The sequence below is a fragment of the Hippoglossus stenolepis genome, chromosome 6, assembly GCF_022539355.2.
Source record: "Hippoglossus stenolepis isolate QCI-W04-F060 chromosome 6, HSTE1.2, whole genome shotgun sequence".
Lineage (NCBI taxonomy): Eukaryota > Metazoa > Chordata > Actinopteri > Pleuronectiformes > Pleuronectidae > Hippoglossus > Hippoglossus stenolepis.
The window spans coordinates 19,068,090-19,088,998 of record NC_061488.1 but is presented as its reverse complement, the minus strand read 5'-3'; the positions used below and the strand labels follow the sequence as shown (position 1 = coordinate 19,088,998).

At 42.2% G+C, this 20,909-nt stretch overlaps 1 protein-coding gene across 1 annotated transcript in view; it reads left to right on the top strand.

Moving 5' to 3' along the window:
- soga1 (suppressor of glucose, autophagy associated 1) overlaps positions 1-20,909 on the top strand; it is a 104,527-nt gene extending 83,618 nt beyond the window's left edge. The window contains exons 12-25 of the mRNA XM_047340185.1: positions 1,349-1,468; positions 1,637-1,867; positions 1,987-2,103; positions 2,216-2,383; positions 6,741-6,890; positions 7,190-7,306; positions 10,446-10,510; positions 10,609-10,756; positions 10,944-11,528; positions 11,855-12,122; positions 12,256-12,327; positions 12,370-12,531; positions 13,469-13,884; positions 14,715-20,909. Of these exons, the coding sequence (XP_047196141.1) occupies positions 1,349-1,468; positions 1,637-1,867; positions 1,987-2,103; positions 2,216-2,383; positions 6,741-6,890; positions 7,190-7,306; positions 10,446-10,510; positions 10,609-10,756; positions 10,944-11,528; positions 11,855-12,122; positions 12,256-12,327; positions 12,370-12,531; positions 13,469-13,884; positions 14,715-14,861 (2,766 nt within the window). The 3' untranslated portion in view covers positions 14,862-20,909. The remainder of the gene's footprint in view (positions 1-1,348; positions 1,469-1,636; positions 1,868-1,986; positions 2,104-2,215; positions 2,384-6,740; positions 6,891-7,189; positions 7,307-10,445; positions 10,511-10,608; positions 10,757-10,943; positions 11,529-11,854; positions 12,123-12,255; positions 12,328-12,369; positions 12,532-13,468; positions 13,885-14,714) is intronic.

Genomic DNA, 20,909 nt, shown 5'->3' with positions numbered 1-20,909 from the left:
GGAAAAACATAGACTTTACATAAAGATCTCCAGAAATGAAACCAACATATCCTGGATAAGAACGCTGCCATCTTGCACCAAAGACGTAATTTGGAGCTAGAGTCTGCACAGTAGCGATCAGGGATGACGCCACAGTAGCGAGGAACGGACAGGAAAAATGAGCACTTGAACAAACATCAGTGTGATAAGAACTACCTTCTTATGGTGACGGAAACCATTGCTGAGAAATTGCTGAGAAATATTTATTTTAGGTTACTTTGACTTTTCATTTTGTCCCATGCCCCGTCCACTAACATGGAGGAGGCAGCCATCCACCAGGGGGCAATCAAGAAGCTTTGGCTTCACTTTTTCTGAGCCATCATGTTGTCCTACTTTATACACACAGTGCTGTTAGGAATAATTTTGAGCTTTGGAAAGATCAAGACTAGCTTCCAATGTTTGTGCTATTCTAAGCTATCAAAAACTAATAAGCAGCAAGTAGATAGTGGAATACATAGCATAATATAATTATACAATGTAATATAACTATTCCTTTGAGTGGGTACGATGAGTAACCTTGACTAAAGCACACTGTCAAAACAAAGAATTTGTTTTCTTGTAAAATTCCTAGAGAATATTAGACCGAGGAGTCTGTTTATTGAGTTATTCTTATATTCTATTCTATTCTATTCTATAAAGTGGTGTTTTTTGTGCGTTTTAAAAATCTCTAGTTGCTCATTTTCCATGGGAAGCCGCCGTGTTATTCACAATCACTTTGGAAGAGAGGTGGGAGTAGTGTGGAAGCTGTGTGCGGCCAGGGTGGAGGTTAGAGAGGCTAAGCCCAGTGGAGAGTGAAAGAGGACATTAATGGTGCAGTGGTGGGTCGATGGATCGCACTCACTCAGCAGCCAAATGAGGCATGGCAGAGTGCGTGAGACGAGGAGTGTGCGAGCGGACGTACAGTAGCGAGGTGTGATGTAAAGTGTGTTGGAGCACAAAACTGCCATGTTATGTGCTTCTTGCACTTGACTGTTTTCCTTTTCTCATTTCCCTCTAACTCTCTCATCCTCGCTGTTTCACCTTCCATTACTGCTTCCATTCTTTTTCTCATTCATCTCTCACCTCTTTACTTCTCGACCTCCTTCTTTGTTTTCTTCCTACCCACGGTTCCCTATATACTGCTCTCTCACTTTCTTTCATTCTCTCCCCTCTCCCCTCCTTATCCCTCCTTACCACACCCACACACACACACACACACACACACACACACACACACACACACACACACACACACACACACACACACACACACACACACACACACATACACACTCAGACATTTCCTCATGTTCCTTATTTTCTCCTCCAGCCCTCCGAGTCCAGCGACCTCCAGGCCCTGTCTGAAGCAGAGGAGTCAGCTCAGGGAGCTCAGGAGGAGCTGGAGAAGGAGAACCCAACTCAGAAAGAAACTGTTGTCAAACTCACACAGGTTTGTGTGCAGCATCAAAATCCCAAGACACAATGATCTCACACTAAAGCCTCTTTTCCACTGGTCAAAAAACCCACTGGCATCTGGCTTTTGTCTGCAATGGGAATAGAGACAATCAGCATTTCACTCCACTCCAACTCGCTGATTGTTCGTTTCCCCCCCTCTCAGCTCCAGGAGGAGCACCAGAAGGCTCTGCTCCGTCGTGACTTCCAGCTGCAGAGTTTGGGTCTCCAGGCTCGGCTGCAGCAGAAGTTATGGAGCCAGGAGAGGACTCTTCTGGTCCAGGAGTCTCAGCACCTCAAACAGGCCCTCCTACTTCTCAGCCTCAAACTACGCTGCTTCCTCAAACAGTGGCGGCTGGGCTGCAAGAAGGACGCAGAATGGAAAGACATCTTGGAGGTATGAGGGGAGGGACAGGACAGTGGCATCTGGCTTTACTTCCTACGTCCTATGAGAATACCATAGAGTTGCAAACTGGATAATTGACTGGTGATACTTCTCTTTGATTGGTTCTGCAGATGAACAGCCTGAAGGATCTCTACCTGCTGTTGGAGGAGGACAACCTCACAAGCCCCGCCCACCAGACTGACAAACGATCTGCTGCTGACGAACAGCCTCTCAGCCCAACTATCAAGGTAGGCAGAGTGACACACACACACACACACACACACACACACACACACACACACACACACACACACACATCCTCACACACTCTCACATGCATTTCCTGTTGTTTACCCGTAGTCGAGTGCCGTGAGCAGTACTTTGGCAGACCTGAGGGTGGCGCTGCAGGATCTGAGTGGTGAGCTGCGACAGGAGATGCAAGGCTCCCAGGAACTCACCCAGCAGTTTGCAAAGGCCAAGGCATCATGGGAAGTGGAGAGGACAGAACTGCAGAGCCTCATCACACAGGTAGGGAAGAGGAAGATTTGCAGCTGACTGATGAAGCCGTTTTCCTGTTGTTTCTGTTGAGTGAAGGTTTTTCACGGGATGGGGTTGGCAGACCCATGGCCAACACGTACAATTTTACAAAATATAATTTAACTTAACATCCTTTATTGCCTGAAATATATTTATACAGGTTATTATTTTGTTAAAAACACTCTACGCCTGATGTCGGTGACCAATGATTCACTCTCTGTCAATCACTGTAACAATGCATGTGGTGACAGGTCTTTTTTCTTTCCTCGAACTGACTTGGTGCTTGTACTTGTGAAACGTGATGTGGGCCACATCACGTTTTCAAGACAGCCCTATGCACGAACATTAGTTTTAAAACAAATGAATCTACTGGAATTGTGCTTGCATGTAATTGGGCAGTTAATGCTTCACCTTGTGGGCAACAGACTGAAGGAGAAGCTGCTCTGAAGTGGCTAATGTTCATTTTGACAAGTGCCTTAAAAAGATTATGAAATCCATGGGGGTCAATTTGTACATCACAATCTGTCAAGTGGGTTATCCGTCCATCCAAGCATTTCATCTTCTGTCTGTCTGTCTGTCCTTCTGTCTTGTCTACAGGCGGTGAGTAATGGTTTTAACGCTCTCTCCTCTTTTCCTCCCTCATTGTCTCTCTGTCTCTCTCATAACAGCAGCAAAGTGCTAATTAATGGCCTCTGAGATAAAACGCTGCCCGTTTCTTACCGCCTGGTAATTGAGATATGAAAGAAAGAGAGAGAAAAGGGAGGAGACAGAGGACTGGTAAAATCTGGGAATTAAATATATTTTTTCAAGTGTTCTTATCTCATGTCTCTGAGCTTATAATCCTCCTATCTAGCATCATATGACAAATGCATATCAAAAATTTATTTTGGGTGATGTTACCTTTAGGTGTGATGTTACCTTTCCCATAAAGTCTAAAAACTCTCCTGATGAACTCAGGAGCATATGGACAGATTAAGAAATGAAAAGGTCTCAAATTTTGCCTCAAGATAAATAGCACAAGCAGCATTAACACAGTTTGTATTTATTATTCTTTTTGTCTAGGTTATGTATGTCAACCTGTAAAACCACATGAATACAATGCAACTACAATACAAAGACCATAAACCTCACACCAACTCATTACAAACCATAATAATAAGAACAATTCACACTCAAATATCAACAACAGCTCAACAATCATATATTGTTCGACAACAATGCATCAACATTACCGGAAAATGGACCACAATGCTTTGCAGCACCAACATGTGGTCATAGTACAACAAAGAATAACAATAGAAATGCAATTAACCAAAACACAAGACTACACACACACACACTCAAACACACACTGATGGAGTCATTAATCATCATGTTAAGAGAGATTCTTCCCTCATGGATGGTGTGAGATCATTTGTCTTCTGATTGGTTTGGCATTTTGCTCAGCAGCCAATAGGAGATGAGAGCAGTATTACAAACATAAGACACCCTCCTTTTCCTAAATGTGACTTGGCTGCAAGTTTCTATGAGAATAAATTCACGGTCAAACCATTGTAATCAAAGATCGAATCGCCCGGCTGTGATTCACTTCGGCCGAAGCCAATTCATCATGTAGAGCTGTGTCAGCACGCTGGACGACCAACATGAACAAATGTGAGATTTATGTTTTATTTAATTTGAGTGTGTTACACTTCTTTACTAATTTCCTCAAACTGAAACACACATCTCTGCAACACTTAGATTCCATTATTCTCTTTAATTCCATGTAAACTGGCCTACCTGTGTGTGTGTGTGTGTGTGTGTGTGTGTGTGCGTGGGCGTGGGCGTTACCCTGGCCTAGATGCCACAGCTGGAACCAATCTCTCCTCTGCCAACAACGCACACTGTATAGTGTGCCATCAGTTTACCCTAGTGGTATTTGTGTGTGTGTGTGCGAGCGAGTGTGTAGACATTACCTAACCAGCCAACCCCATCAGTTCCAAAGCGTTCCTGGCAGTGTGCAGCGATGCCTCCAGCTGCTGCTTTGCTGAACAGGTCAGCTCCATTTCAAACAGTGTCCTACCTGTCAAACAGCTCGACAGGAAATTATCTTCGCTGTTCAGCCTGATAAACAAATAAGGTCACTGAAGTAGAAACAATATCCAGATCCCTGAAAGTATGCAGGACAGCCCTGGCTCCCCCTGTAATCAGTCACACAACGTGAGTGTCGGGCATGTTATGAACTCCTGTCTCTGTGATGACACAGAGCGAGCAGCTGGAGGATCGTTCATCAAATTTGTTGAATCTACAGCGCCCGTGAAGGCAGGGTGAAGATTAACAGGCAACTGAGACGTCAGTGTGTCACTCAAATGAAGGTGCAACTCAATATTCAATATGTCCTTTTGTTTGTTTTTTTCCAAAATGTTCCAGAAAAGGACTTTTTCGGATCTGCCACAGAGTAATAACGACTTAGATTATATCATATTTATGTATTTTATGTTTTTCATGAAATAGATTATTCACTAAGCAGGACCTGAAGTCTCCTGATGGGATGATTCCAGCAAAGCTAGGTAGACGTAATTGAACTTGCAAAATGGCGAGTAGTGAGTCGTGAACCAGACGTCTCTCATCCACCAATAACCACTGCTCATCCAATAAAATCGCTTCCCTCTTAACGCCTCAGCGGTAAACCTCGTTAAAATGTGGGGCTCATTAAGCCACGTTTATCAATAACCAGAAACACTCTGTTGCCATAGGAGCCGGGAGCCGGGCTAAGTGTGCGTTTGTTGGGCTGTGATTGGCTGCCACAGGTCCATTAGTGCCTTCAACGGATTTCAGTGCCACAGAGCCAGACTGAGAGAGGCAGCCAGAGGATTGATGGGTCTGGGGTGTGGTGTGTGCATGTGCCTGCGTGCGCTTGTTTGTCAAATTGATGGTCCCCGCAGTGCCGGCTGTGTGTGAACTATGAGTCTCAGACAGGGGAAAAGTGAAAGCAGAGCTGCTCATAAAAATTTCAAGCAATCCCACCTAGAAGCTTTGTGACAACAGGCCAGATTTATGGAGAGTGAGAAAAGGGGCGAGAGAGCCTCAAACAGAGGGTGAGAAAGCTGCAGAGAGAGAGAGTGAAGGATGGGCGGAGAGATAGGAAAGGAAGGATCTTCAGAGAGGAATAGAGATTAAAAAGTGATACATGTTCTAATACAGTGCAGCAATGACAAAAGCAGCAGACAAATAAGGACATAATAAAGAGAGCGAGAGAGATCTGGAGAAAAAGGACTCTGAGCTGTGTGTCATATTTACAAAGAGTTTGTATATTCAATGAGCCACAGTGAGCCATCATAATGATGTCATCTGTGTTGAGACCTTGCTTTTATATACACTTGTATGTTTAAATGTATGCTGGTCCAAATGTGAAGGTATTAAATTAGGACATCGTCAGCCTCAGCAGTCTCAGAAATCACACTCCCCTTGAAATCATCCTTGAGATGATGCAAAGATGCTTTGACTTCCCATCTGTGTGGTCAAATGAGCAAATTATCACCATAAATTATCACATTATTATTTTAACCTTTACATTTAAAGATGGATCTTTGCTTCTGAGTAAAGGTTGTGGTTTTAAACTGTACTTTATGAGCAGAGAATGACAAACACTTAATAAACAGCAAAACATTTTACAATATATGAAGTAGATCAGTAATGTGTTAAATCTCCTCACTGTGCTTTATACAATCAATAAGTAATATATTGATATGTGTTGAACTTTTCTTATATTCCTATGAATGAAAATTATATTGATATTGTTTTACTGCCCAGCCCTACTCAGCAAAGTGTAACACAATTTACCTTTGTAAAGGTTCAACACTTGGCTGCTCATACATTCACAAGTCAGTATTTTACCACACACACAAACTCTCTCTCATCTGGAGTTATCTTATGTTTATATGTTTTCAAAGTTTTTATAAACCCAAAATGTTTGTCCTTTTTCTCGCAATACACAGGTTTGATTGGTATGTTAGTATACAGTGGCTTGTTTGCATCGTTTTACTTTATTATTTTCACTCAAAATACGGATCTGAATCCCCCCTGGCACTGAATTTATGTTGTGAAGATGATTAATTGCGATTAATTTAAATTTTTTTGTATAGAAGGATAGTCAATGTGTTGCCACACAGATGGAGTGAAGGATGACGAGACATCGCTGTGTTTCTGACAAAATGAAGTTAACATTTTTACAGACCTTTTTTTTTATACCTGCTGAAGATCAGCCTGTTATCAAAACGTTGGAAACAAACTTGTGATTTGGAGTCAGTGTGCAGTAATAACAGTAATGGAGATAATGACCATGATCTCTCTGTCTTCCCCCTTCTAGCTTGAGACCAAAGCAGGTAAAGCCGCCGTCTTGACCTGCACCGATTCAATGGATCCTCCAGACCTGAAGGTGGCACTGAAGAGGGAGCGTGAAGAACACCAGCACCTGCTGGCTGAGTCCTATGCAGCTGTGATGGATCTAACTAAACAGGTAAATACTGTGGATGTGCAACCAGTTGGAAAAAGCATTGACTTTTTGTATGCAGCAGTGGGAAGGTTTGGATATTTAATCTACAGTCTACCAACTCTTCAACAACTTGGTTTATTAATTTGCTCAATTTCAAGTTATAATGCAGCCTATTATTTTTAGTTAGTGTATTTGTTACATCATAAGTTATAGTTTATTTTAACATAATCATTTTGTGGTTATCTGCATCCATCTTTTGTCTTCCTCCTCTGGTGTTGACCTCCTCCTGCTCCTCTCATCTCTCCCTGCTGTGGACCAATCAGCTTCAGATCGGAGACAGGAACTGGGGCAGAGAGAAGCTGGAGCTGCTGGAGCGGTTCAGTCAGGAGAGAGCTCAGTGGGAGCAGAGACTGAGAGAGGCCACTGCTCAGCAGGGGAAGGTACAAGTGTGTGTGTGTGTGCGTGTGTGTGCGTGCGTGTGTGTGTCTGTGTGTGTTTTGGTTGATTGAACCTGAGAGGATGAGGGTGTACGTATGAGATGAGGAGCTCTATCAAATCCGTGGATCAGACATGTGTTTCCTTGTTCACTTGTACAAGCAGATTTAGTCTCACCTGATAATTTCACAGGTTTCTCTGAAATGTAATAAAAAGTTAAAAAAAATCTCAAGGTTGGAGATTCATAGCTTTTTCAATATGAATTCAAAGTGACATCAGCAGTGCATCATTCATTCAGTTCAGGGTGACAACGAACACCAGTTTTTACCGCAACATAAATCAGCATCAACCAGTGAAGCACAAATACTTTATATGCATATTTACTGGTAGATCACCTTGTAACAGGAATGTAGTTCTGCTGTTAACAGGAAATGTAAATACACACACACACACACACACACACACACACACACACACACACACACACACACACACACACACACGCACACACAAACCTCAGTCAAATCCAAAATATTTTAAAAAATAATTAACAATTCAATTATATAATCAAATTAAAAATACTCTAATCTACCATAAAGACTAAACATTTCAGTAAAAAAAAAAGTTTAAGAGGAGGATGTTAACAACTGGCACTGTAGGCTTCGTCCACTGTGAGAAAATAAATGACCAGATACCAGAAGCTGCTTTTCAGTGCAGTTCTGTTTTTAGTCTCAACACAGCTTGAGAAGCAAGACTCAGACTTTTTCAAGCTTAGACAAAGTATCACATCCCATTTTCAAAATCTTTTATATACACTGGAAGATTGTTTAGCACAATTGCAGCTCTAGAATAGAAACAACTTCGCCTTTCATTCTGAGGGAAGGACACTAAATCAATCAACCATGTTTAGTTTGGAGGTTTTATATGGCTGCACATTTTCTGTGTAGTCAAGACTTCACTGAGTCAACACTGGAAAGAGACCCAAAGGTTCACGTGAACCAGCTCCTGTGTTTTTATCTTGGGTTACTTTTGTTGATGCTCAACCAGTAACCACACAGACGGTAATGCTGTAATGTGTAAGTGAGGAGAAGCCGTCCCTCTGCTTGTTTCCTCTCCGTGGTCGCACCGTTATAATGTAACGCTGAGCTCACCAGGAAAACATGGTCAGTCTGAACTGCTGATTACACACTGCTGCCTGTCACCGCCGAGCTGCTGCAGCATGTCAGGGAGGAGGGATGTAGTGGGATTGCATCAGTGTTTAAAGTGCTCATTAGTTTGGGTGGTTTCCATAAACACACACAAAGAAATGAAGACCCAGACACACAGCTGGTGGGTCAGTGAGTCCCCTCTGACGTCTGTGACTGCTTCCTTTGAGGTTTTCAGTCTCAAGGTGTCTCTCGTCCCTTTTTTTTTTACCCTCTTTCCTTTTCCAATCACTCCTTTCTTTCTCCTCCGTCTCCCTGCTCTGTCTGTCGAGTGCGATCCCGTCTCACTTCTTCCCAGAAGTGGCTGAGTCCTGTATCAGGAACTTGGCAGGCGAGTGAAGCTTGTTATATTTTTTATTCACTCTTGTCTCTGTCAGTCTGTCTTTGTCATTCTCTGCCACCAATAAATCCTGTCTTGTATCTACTCTACTTACAGTAAATTAAACTGTTGGGCCTCTCAAACCCTTCCTGTAATGTTTGATTATAGTGCCCTCTCCAGGCCAGATAGTTTAAGGGTTGCTCGGGGTCATAGTCACTATTCTGATGTTTATTTATCATTTTTTAAGGTTATTCAGTCGAATCAAGTAGAAATGGGATGTTTTTGGTTGGTTAACCAGCAAATGATGATAAATCATAGCATTACGCCTGTACAATCTCATGCAGTATAATAAAACAGTTTTGCCGTAAAGTTGATTGACACTGTTTTAGAGATGGTCATAAACAAATATGCATTTATGGTGTTGGAGCGTAATGCAGTATATTCAGATAAGTTTTAACATTGTACCAGCCACATGTACAGTGGGGGCCAAAACAACTTTCTGTTTCAATTAAAAAAGTGATCTCAGACATTTGGACCCCACCCCACTGTCTATAAATAAAAGGCAGGCATATATAATTTAATTCTCACAGTTTTGATAATGTCAAAAGATAACATTATCATTGTAAAGGGTTGACTCAATGGCAGAACTGCTGTATTGAACAAAACAGATTGTAGAGGTGTACCTAATAAACTGGCCATTGTCTTTTAAGCAGAAAAATATAAACTCGATGGGATGAATTTAAGTCATTTTTCCCGAATTTTTTTAAATTTCCAATACAGTGTTTTTAATCAGAATTAAAACAAATATATCTGAACAAAACACAATAATTTGCTGTTAAATATTGTTTATACTGTCCAAGTGATGATTTTTTTTTATCAAACATATAGATAATGTGGGTTTTAGTAATTATGATAGCAGGGCAATGCTTTTAATTCCCATTAACAATAGGATGTCCATTATTTCATTAAAGTCTGAAATACATAATTCAACGTTTAAGTTTCATAAATGTTTATGACCAATATAAAAGATCGTTAAAAGCAGACAAGGACAAACGTTACCCATCCAGGCAGCCATTTGTATGTTTTAGTGAGTTGCAGGTGAAAATGAAAGTGTTTCTGCTCAACTGAACACATTATCTACAGAGTTCTGGCCTTTTCCCTCCTTCTCATCTCGCTCATTCTGTCTTTTTTCTCTGAGGGGAAAGGGCCTCAGTGTGTGAGATCACCCCTCAAGTGTGAAACACACCGACTCAGCATCACCGTGTGTGTGTGTGTGTGTGTGTGTGTGTGTGTGTGTGTGTGTGTGTGTGTGTGTGTGTGTGTGTGTGTGTGTGTGTGTGTGTGTGTGTGTGTGTGTGTGTGTGTGTGTGTGTGTGTGTGTGTGTGTGTGTGTGGCCGCGCCACAGATAAATCAGAGACTCTGCACTTCCTCCCGTCAGAGAAACGCTCCAGAGGAAATGGATTGCACAGACAGGAATGTGTGGAAATGCTAGAAATGAAGAATGCTACAGGAGCTGTTTGTGCAGATGAAGCAGCTCATATAAATGCTAATAAGCTGTAAAAGGTACATTCAGTGATTTGGTTTTATCTGACAATCTGGTCCTTCTTCTGCCGCCACAGTCAAAGCCATCAGGTGGTGACTCCTCTGCAGACCTGCTCGTCGCTAACGGAACAGGATCGCCAAGGTAACAGTTAAAAAACATCATCTTTTTTATTTTTCAAAGTGTTTCTTTCTTTCTTTGGCAACATGTTTTCTCATTGATCCTCTCATTGTGGTTTAAAGGACTAAATCCACATCTGAGCTGGACGGACCAGAGGTCAACGGAGCAGCCAACAGAGAAGAGAAAACCCAGTTTATTGTCCCCCATCTTTTGATTGGGCCAGAGCTAGTTGACCTTCCCAGGAAGAACTGGACCTACTTGACCAATGAGGTTAAAACGCTACACATTGTTTTACATTTACTGGTTTAAAATGTATGTGATAAGTTTATTTGTATACTTATTAATTGTCATCTGTCTTTCTGTATAATGTAATTGACTATTGAGAAACTAGTGAGACAATGTTAAAGAAGATGGTAGTGCATTTTTTATGATTCTATCTTGTTTTCTCACGTCTTAGACTCCAGAAGTCGGGGACACCTGTAAAACCTGGGATGGTCCCAGCGGCTCCTGCAGCAGTCTGGTGGGATCAGAGCTGGATCTGGAGTGCGTCCAGAGGAGCTACACTGCTCCAGACCGCACCGGCATCCGGATCTACTACAGCCCTCCTGCCGTGCGACGCATAGAGCAGCGGAGAAATAACCAGGAGCTTCAGCGAGTGCCGAATGGGAGCTCGAGTGGCTGGGATGGGGGCGTGCCTGCTGGGGAAACCCTTGAGGCTCAGCAACAACAGCCTTCATCCTCCTCCTTCTCATCCTCGTACGAGCAGTGGCTGAGCTCGCTGTCCAAGCAGCACAGGGAGCTGCTGGAGAGCAGGAGCGGCTGCGTCACCGGGTCCATCCCCAGCGTCATCAACAACGGCATCGGCAGCTCTGGTCACAGTGTGGTCGATGGGATCACGTCCTCTTCAGCTTTCCATGGCCTGGAAATTGGGGAGATTTCTGCCAATTTGAGTGATGACATGAAGGAGATGACCAACTGTGTCCGCCAGGCCATACGCTCCACGTCTCTGGAGAGGAAATCCAGCAAGGAACCCGGAAGTCAGGTGTGATTCCACCTTCCACAACTGTTGGTCTTTGATGATTTTCATGAACAAAAGAGGGCACAGTATTTGCTCTGTTGATAATCTAGCTTTATTTAAAAGAAAAAGCTGATGTTTTTGCCAATAGAACAGATGGTGTGTAATAATAATGAAATCTTAATACATGTTATTTTAATTCAAATAAGTCTATTTTTTTATCCAAATTCCTGAATCCTTTTTCCTTGAACTAAAATTAGATGACTACTCTCAACTACAAACTATTTCAAGTAAAATCATTCAGAATTGTCTCTCCCCTGAAGCACTAAACTTCACATCCCTCTCTCCACCAGACGGCCGGCATTTCCAGCAGGTCCACGCAGACCTCTGCCCAGTACGTCAGTATCGGGCTTCAAACCGACATCCTTCCGAGCAGCAGAGGGGCGAGCTTCCACACCAAAGCCTGGTCTCCTCGGCCCTCGTCAACGGCCACATCCTCGTTGGTGTCAGCCAGAACCCGGCAGATATCAACATCACTAGATAAAGTTCACAGCCGCATCGATAGGCCGTGCTGTTCGCCCAAGTATGGATCACCCAAACTACAACGCAGAGTCTCCTCTGGTAATTAGATGTTTGTTTTTTTATCAAGCCCACCTCATGGTATTATGGCTCTGTTAATCTGCTTCATTAATTCTCACCGTGTACCATCTTTATTTTCAATTAATAGTGAGATGTCCAACTTTTTGTGTTTTAGGCTCCACGTCCAGGCTGGAAATGACTTCCTCCAGGGACCGCAGCCTGTGGAGCCTCCAGCAGAGACCCATGAGTGGAGGCGGAGGCGGAGGTGGAGGCGGAGGTGGAGGTGGAGGTGGAGGTGGAGGTGGAGGCGGAGGCGGAGGCTCAGCCTGGGCTCGCTCCACCACCACCAGGGACAGCCCCGTCCTCAACGGCCTCACCGATGGCCTCTCCAGCCTCTTCAGCGTGGTGGAACACTCTGGAAGCACAGAGTCGCTGTGGAGGGGTGACGGAGGTAAAATACTGATCTGACCCTTGTTTACAGTCAGTAGGGCTGGGCAATTAATCCAAAATGTTTAAAAACCAACATTAATAACCTCTAACTGACTTAATCTTGCTCATGTCGGTGAATTCAGTTAATACTTTCCCTATGGGTGCATTCAACAAATGTCGGGTTTCCTAAGTTATTATAACACTTACACTACATGCAGTCTACATTGTGTTTGTTTAATTCACGGTTCATGCAGTTCATCTGCAACACATGCAGTTCATCTGCCACATACAACACGAGACGTGACACGCACAGCCAGGACATCAGGGTTAAAATGACTGGAACGATCCGGATTCATGATCCGACACAATCGATTAATAACTAAATAAATGTGATAAGTTTGTGTGAAGAGCGAATGAGACGAGCAGACACACATAGACACACACAAACACACACTCCTGCAGACAGAAGAGAAGTTCTTCCTGCAGATTATGATGCAGCGCATTGTTTTAACCTCATTGTTGCAAAAGAAGCGACGCCCCATTTATCCAGGAACATAAATATGAATTCAGCAGGTTTTTATATAGATCAGTTCTACATGTGAGTCATTAGAGCAGAGGTGCAGAGTCTCTTGTTGACTGGCGCTGAGTCTCATGCGTGGGGGGTTGGGGGGTGGCATAAAATAATCTTCATTCATTAATTAGTCATAATCTAGGTTTGAATCGAAGTTTGAAATAATCGGGGTTTGAAGTCATGTGCGGCATTGTAGCCACATCTTAAACCGTGTTATTTCAAGGTTCACGCACCGTAAGATAAAGACATGTGGTGTACAGCCCTGAAGCACTGATTGGGGACCATTCCTTATTGATTCAATTATTCCTGTGAACACTGAGTCAGTCTGACAATCACAATTAATTCAGAACATAATAATAGCCCATTTCTGATCCCTGTTTACCATTAGGTACCAGCCAGTGTGCCAGTCCAGCACGACCACCTTCTGCCGCAGGAAAACCCTCTGCAGTGGTGGCCTGTGGATCTGAACCCAGCACTCAGCGGTACAGTGGCCTGGTCCAGGAGTTCTTCAAGAGTGTCTGCAGCAGCCATGACCAGGGAGGAGTCATCCTGCCTGTGGAGAGAGCGCAAAAAGAATCCCTGGGCGGTCTCAGAGGTCTGAGTGTCCCGGGGGGTTTTGTCCCCATCGATGAGCCCAAGCCAGAGTGCATGTCAGCTGTGGTCGGAGGTCTCGCTAACGACAGTGTCACCAGGATTGTTAATAAGAGGTTTATGAGACAACCGGTCGGGGAAGAGATGGTCAATATCTTGGGAGGAGGGAAGGAAACATTGAGCAACGCCGGAGTTGCAGGAGTAGGGCCGGAGGTAAGATCCTTGCTAGTTTAAATCCTAACTTTTCAAACTTTTACCGTTTGCAAATTTTCATGCAACATTCCGTTTCTGAACTATTTGAACAATTCCTAGAAAACTCTTGAAACTTGCATCAATTAAATGAACAAATCCATCACTGTGACACTGTGTGAATATCGGTTTAAATAGTTTGCACTGCATTACCTTTTCACAATAATTGAATGCAATTACAGATAAGTGTTCACTGTGATGGATTACACAGTTTAAAGCTGCAGAGTAAAGACTAGTTGAAACCTGCAAAGACTGGATAAATCACACGTTCTGAATATTTCTACCAACATTCACAGATTTATTTTTAAGTTAAGTTATATATAAGTTATAGAGAAGCACATTCTGAACAACCCAGTTAATATGGAGGTAACACACCTGGCTGCAGGTAGGTTACAGTGTAGTGAAGCAAAATAAATTCCTTCATGTGTTCCTGTACAAAACAAACCTGCACAGAGAAACTGCACTAGCCTGCCATTTACCCACAGTTCTCAGCTAATTTCATTTTTATTATTATTATGCCTGCTTATATATTTAACCCCAGTGTCCTAATTCAATATCAAACATCTGAAAAATATCAATTTCAATGAGAACGATTGGCAGAGACTGGACTGGAAAGCTATCAGCATAATTGTATGATGTAACTGGTGAAACCAGTTTCTGGTTTCAACTTGTCAGAACCTTGTTAGTCATCACACTAATTCTATTCATGTTAGCATGTGTGTCACTTAAAGAAAGTTTCAAACACATTATAAATATTCTCCACGCCTTGTTGAACAACACCCTTTCTTTCCCAGGATGCACCCTGTGACTGCGCCTCCCAGTCATCCTGCCTTGCCCGACCATCCAGAACAGCAGCTCGCCATTCACTAGGGCAGTGCAAGCACCGCCCACTAGAGTCTCCGGCGGTAACGGAGGAGAAGAAGGAGGCCTGCAGCGAGTGACGCCACTTCTACTGCCACATGCAAAGACACGCAACACACAGGAAGACACACAACCACAAGCACACGCACACACACACACACACACACACACACACACACACACACACACACACACACACACACACACACACAAAGCAATACTGATTCTTCACAAACACTGAACACCACTGCCATAAAAACACAACCTTCACCAAATGTACATACACACCTACAACCTGCCACACAGGCGCACTGCCAGACACAACATACACAGCCTGCACAGACTGCCCCACAAACACACTGCCACACACACACACACACACACACACACACACACACGTACACAAACCTAGGTAACATTGGAGTAGGATAACAAGGACTGAATCCAACAGTTCAGAACAACACAAAAATACCAGCAAGACACAAAACTAGACACACTCATCATCTTACACACTTAATTCAACAAAATCTACTCTCAACTGATGAGAGTCTAACAAGTTAAACTATGATGTCAGGACTGGACCTACACTCACCACCACCCCTCCACAATGATGACGCCATGTTAGAGCAGAAAGATAGGATGCGGTCCCAGTGTGTTGCTATGGGAACTATAAAACAGAAGAGGAGACATTTATCAAAGCTGAAAAAAACATTTTATGTCCCGTTAGCAACTCTGCAACCTCGTCACATACACGCCTGCCGTGCTCGGGAAACGCAGTTGTACCACTTAGATTGTTTAGCACAATAATATCCCTGCGAGTGTCTTCTACGACGGGTCCTGATGATACATCTGATTCAGTTTGCAGAGCAGCGTCTCTTGTCAGCTCGCAAAAAGGAGAACCTCTGCAGCGCTGTCGGACTTAGTATCCCAGCATGACCACAGTTGGACTCCATCGATGGATGTTCGGACGTGTCAGCTTGACAAATGAGACCATGAAACTCATCTCGGACTGGACCTCCTACTATTGTTGTTAAGTAGCAACAACAAAAAATCCCTCCTGGCTCGTTTAGTTGCAACACTCCACTAAGTTCCCAAAAGGACGTCGGCAACAAATACAGGGACACTTTGTGGCATTGTAGCCACGTCTTAAACCTTGTTTTACCCTCCAGAGTCTGTATGTGCAGCAGGTGGAAAAAGTGCCTGTCTGTGTCATATTTTTTAGATATTTCTCCACTGATGTCAAGGGTCCCCCACCATCTGATAAAGACATGTGGTGTACAGTCCTGCAGCACTGGTTGGGGACCATTCCTCATCGATTTGCAATGACCTCAAAGCCAATCTGCATATTTGTCCCTCTTCTTGTACCAGTTTTTCTACATGCTAGCAAAACCCAGACCAACACAGCAAATGTACTCCATTCATCTCTATTCTGTAGAAAAAGTTGAGAAAATCATGTCTTCACTGAATCATGACATTGTGACTTTTGGAATCTGTTTCACATAGTGATGAAGAAATAATGATACTGACCTGCTTTATCAATACATCTCTATCCTCTGTGCTTTATAGGATCAGATGTGAACAATAGGAAACAAACACAGATTCTCAGTGTGTTCAAACTTCATCAAGCAGAAAGGAGATATTAGTCAATGCATTCCTTTTTATTACAGAAAACATTCACATTTCCTCAGTTCTGTATGTTGTATTTGCCCGTTCAGTTCTCAGCTTCCTCTTGTACCACTACATCATTCCTAAGTCTTTTACTTCCTCCTTTCTCTCTTCTCTGGAATACAACTGTCATTGTTTTTTCGTGCTACACAGTTGGTGGAGCTCCAGTATGATAATGTAGAGCTGTAACAACATGAAAAGATGCTTCGAGCTCTGAATGTCCCACTGCATTCACACGGAGGACTGACAGTTTATAAGTAATCATTTTACTAAATTCTTAATTTCCTTTTTGATCTTTTCAAACTTTAGTCAAACACGTTGTTTAACTAAATTAAACCTGTGTCTCCATAAGTCAGTAGGATGTCTGCACACTTATTGTTTGTGTACAAAAACTACAAATACTGTAAACTAAGAGCATTTTTATAACAGTTTTTTTTCTCCCATCTGTTTGTTTGCGATATCATTCTCTTTCTAATCAACCTACCAATAATCAAAGTGCCTGTCAGACTGCCTGTTAGTCAGCTCACACCAAAACTGGACTCCATATGAAAAAGAAACCCAGCAGGCCTTTTTTTCTTTAAATGGGTAAGATTGTTTTTATGAACATAACTGCGCACATAACTGTGTACTGAAGCTACAGTAAGGTACTGTACCACAGTGGAGGAAGGACAAAATGGTTTACAGGTATAGAAGGGTATATGAGGTTTTTTGTTTTATACCAAGGATTATTGTATTTCTGGAAGCTAAATTATTTTTGTTTATTTTAGTTTTTTTATATGGATGTTTTTACAGATTACTAGCCTGTTGTTTCTATTGAGTTCTCATGGTGCTACTTAGTGTAAAGTCTGCTGTGGGACGCTGCCTTCAACAAGGCATCCACCAATCGATCCTTTCGTCTATTTCAATGTGTCTCCTCCACAGCTTGTGCCGGAGCAGCCATCGGGTGTCTCTGTCTCTGCGCACAGTTTGATGACTCAGCAATTTGAAATAGGGCATTACCGTAACAGTGCATGTATCTAAAATAACACAGTGAGGAAAAGCCACAGTCTAAACGCTGCTGTCTGTCTCCAGTCCAGCCCTCACTGCTGGTACAAAACCAACGATATGAAACCAGTCTGTGCTTCAGAAGCTACTGGCCCGATTGCCACAGGAATAGTTTTGTCTCATTCCCGACCACATTTATACAAAAGGTAGTTTTTAGCCAAGAAACCTGAGACCACAGGAATAATGTAACCTCGTTCAAATATTTTCGACAGTCCCAAAAAAAGCACAGCTAATACAGTTGCGTCCAAATCCACTGCTCTACTTTCCATGATAGTTCCATCTGTCAACGCTTTGTCGTTGTGTCACACAATTAAAAACCACATCTGTTGATGTTAAATACATAACATGTATTTAACATCAACAATAGAAATTGCGGAAATGCTGAAAATAGATAAATTCTGGTGATTTCTAGTCTCGAGTTTCATCTTAAATACAGCTCATTTAATCTGAAGAATATATAAGATCGCTAACAAGCTAGCTGCTTCCCTCAGCTGGGCAGCTACAGCGACTTGCACGTCAGAACGGGTGTTTTCTCTACTTGAAAAAAATGTAACAAGGATTTTCCATCAGGATCAATGTTCTTTTAAATATGCAACTACCACCCGTAGTTTTAGAAAAGATTTTGTTGCTCGTTAGCAAAGACATTTTTGAATGTCCATAAAAACTTCTCAAACCAATCCTGCAGTATAATCCACTACTTTGCTGCCCCCTCTTGTTGCTAAACCTGGTTCAACAAAAATCATTTTCTAATTATGGCAAAATATTCGGCCTCTGGTTGACGCTGCCCTGGTTAGTAGTTAGCATTTGTTTCACACAGCTACATTTGGAAGCATATTTAAGCATAAGGACAAAAGGTTTACAGTGAAGTTCTGAATCCGGAGGTCTGGCACAATGTATCAAACCGTATAGTTCATCCATGACCACAGCAGCTCAACATCCAGTGTAACGATTTTCATTTGAAAATATCAGCACAATGAAAAGCTGCAAAATTAGCCAAATAGAAACCCAAGCCAAGAAGTTTGCCGCTATTGAAAAATACGAGCCACTAATGCTATTTTATGTTCACGCACAAATTACAGTACATGCTGCACGTTACCAAGACACGGAGAACTCAGAAGCTCACCAACATGTTATTATCTATGCCCAAAATAGTTAAGACGCATTATTTGAAACTTTGTAAGGGAGAAATGAAGAAACTCCTAAAATAGTTTTCCCTTCAATGGGGCCCTTTAGCTGCTGCCCGACATCTTTGCCGAAAAAATTCTAAAAGGATCCTGAGATGTTTACACACAGTTCAGTTGACTCCAGTCTGGCTCAGGTTCAGTCTGCAGTGACCACAGTCCACTGATGACTCAGCCGTCCCACAGTCTCTGCCACCACACACCGGAATCAATCATCTGAAACCACAAAGGAACCTTTATCATACCCTAATATTAGGTTTGGCAACACTTCTGCTATTTGGATATACTGCAAATTCTACAAAATAATACTGCTAAATATACTACAGAATCTGTCATGATAAAACCAACAAGCTTGGGCTCAAAATCGCTCCTTTTATTTTTGAAATCTGAACATGATGTCAATAATAGGTCTGATGAGTTTATAATAGGATTTTAAAATCAAACCTTCGCCACGCCTGGAAAAGAAAAGCACAAACCTGAAACTAATCATACTTTTCAAACTTTTTACGTGCAGACACTTTGGCATCCTTCACTCTAAATAAATAAAATAGTGTGATTTTGATATTTTAATAGTCCACAGTTTGAGGACAAAAAACATTTGATATTTTATATGTAATGATTTAATGTAAAGCTTTCTAAGTTTCCGATGATCCCACCTCACTGACCTAGATGAAGTTAACCAGATTCTGTTCTACCTCGTCCACTTATGAATATACTCTGAGATGCGTCATTGAACAACACAGACTCATGTATATTGTAAATATGATGAATCACCTGAACACATCTGTCGCCTGTATATACCAGAGCTTCAGTCGTATTGTCATTTCGTCCTGTCAATTCGAAGGTCACTTTAGTGCCTTGACTCTTCTGTATGACACAATGCCAACCAGGTTCACTAAAACAAGATTGTCTTCATTTGTGGTCTTGCAGTAGGTGCAGACTGATTTGTGTTTACATTACTATTATAACTACTCATTGTGACAGATAATCTGTGTTGCAAGTCACAATGGGATCTCAAAAGTACAGTTTGCCTAAGAGACTAGTTTTGCTTCACATCTGTGTGACCAGACCTCCAAATAGGTGCAAATTTTACCAATGTCGCATTTTGACTTAATGTTTTTTTAATATTGAGTCAAGCATCATCTTATGTTGTTATGATGTGAATATAAAGATATGAAACGAAAGACGATTCCAGCACATGTCAGGTTGTGGGGAAAAAAAACTGCCACTGTCTTATATGGAGGACACAAACAAAATACAGAATGAAGTTCCATGTTTTTAACTGATTTGAACATAAACACATTGGGATTCATGACTTTAAACAGTTATAATGTTTTTTTTAATCTTTTCCACACTGTTTGATTTTTACTGTATCTCAGATCTACTGCGACCTGGACACATTTTCTATGAGAATCTAAAATGGCGCAGTCAGCATACGACTCTTTCCGTCTCTGTTGTCGTTGGTCAGTCGTGTCTCCGCCTTTCCGGCTTTTCCACCTGCCCGCCAGGTGTCACATTTGCTCCTCCCCCTCAGATATAGAGTCACTGCAGCCGACAGATGAGCATGTCACTCAGCATCACCAGCCAATGACAGATGAGCTCTTACAGGTCGCAACCACGAGTCTCTTTATTCCCCTTGTGTCTGTGACATGAACCTCTCCAGCCTTTTTAACATGTTTCCATTACCGTTCATATGATTGTTACATTCTGGCAGTATGTACATGAATTCCTTACTGTTCATAATGTTATAGCTAAACTATTACCTAGAGACAGCCTGTATATTCGCTTTATATAACGTACTCTTGTCCTTTTTTTAAAAATGCTTGACTCTTTAGTAAAAGGAGAATGCAATGAAAGCTATTCAATAAAACGAGTACACAGTAAGGAAATGTGTCCCCCCCTTGCATCACCACTTGAAAAGAGAGGAAAGGCTTGTACCCTCTCTGTCCTTTTTGTTTCGTTGAGAAAAAGCTGAATATCAACAGCAGGTCGCTGTGGAAGTATGTAGCTCTCTAGTTTTACACACCACCTCCTCTGTACATAGGTGCATTTAGAAACGGAGGAACCATGGCAGGAAATGTTGAAGACGTTCAATGAGAACATTTGATCCAAGTGGATTTTTAAACGGGTTGGGGGGATTTTTTTCTTTTTTGCAACCAATGTAGCTTGCAAAACACAATATTATAAATGCCTCCTGTTTGTCATAGAATTCACAAATAAATGTTTGTTGGAATTTAA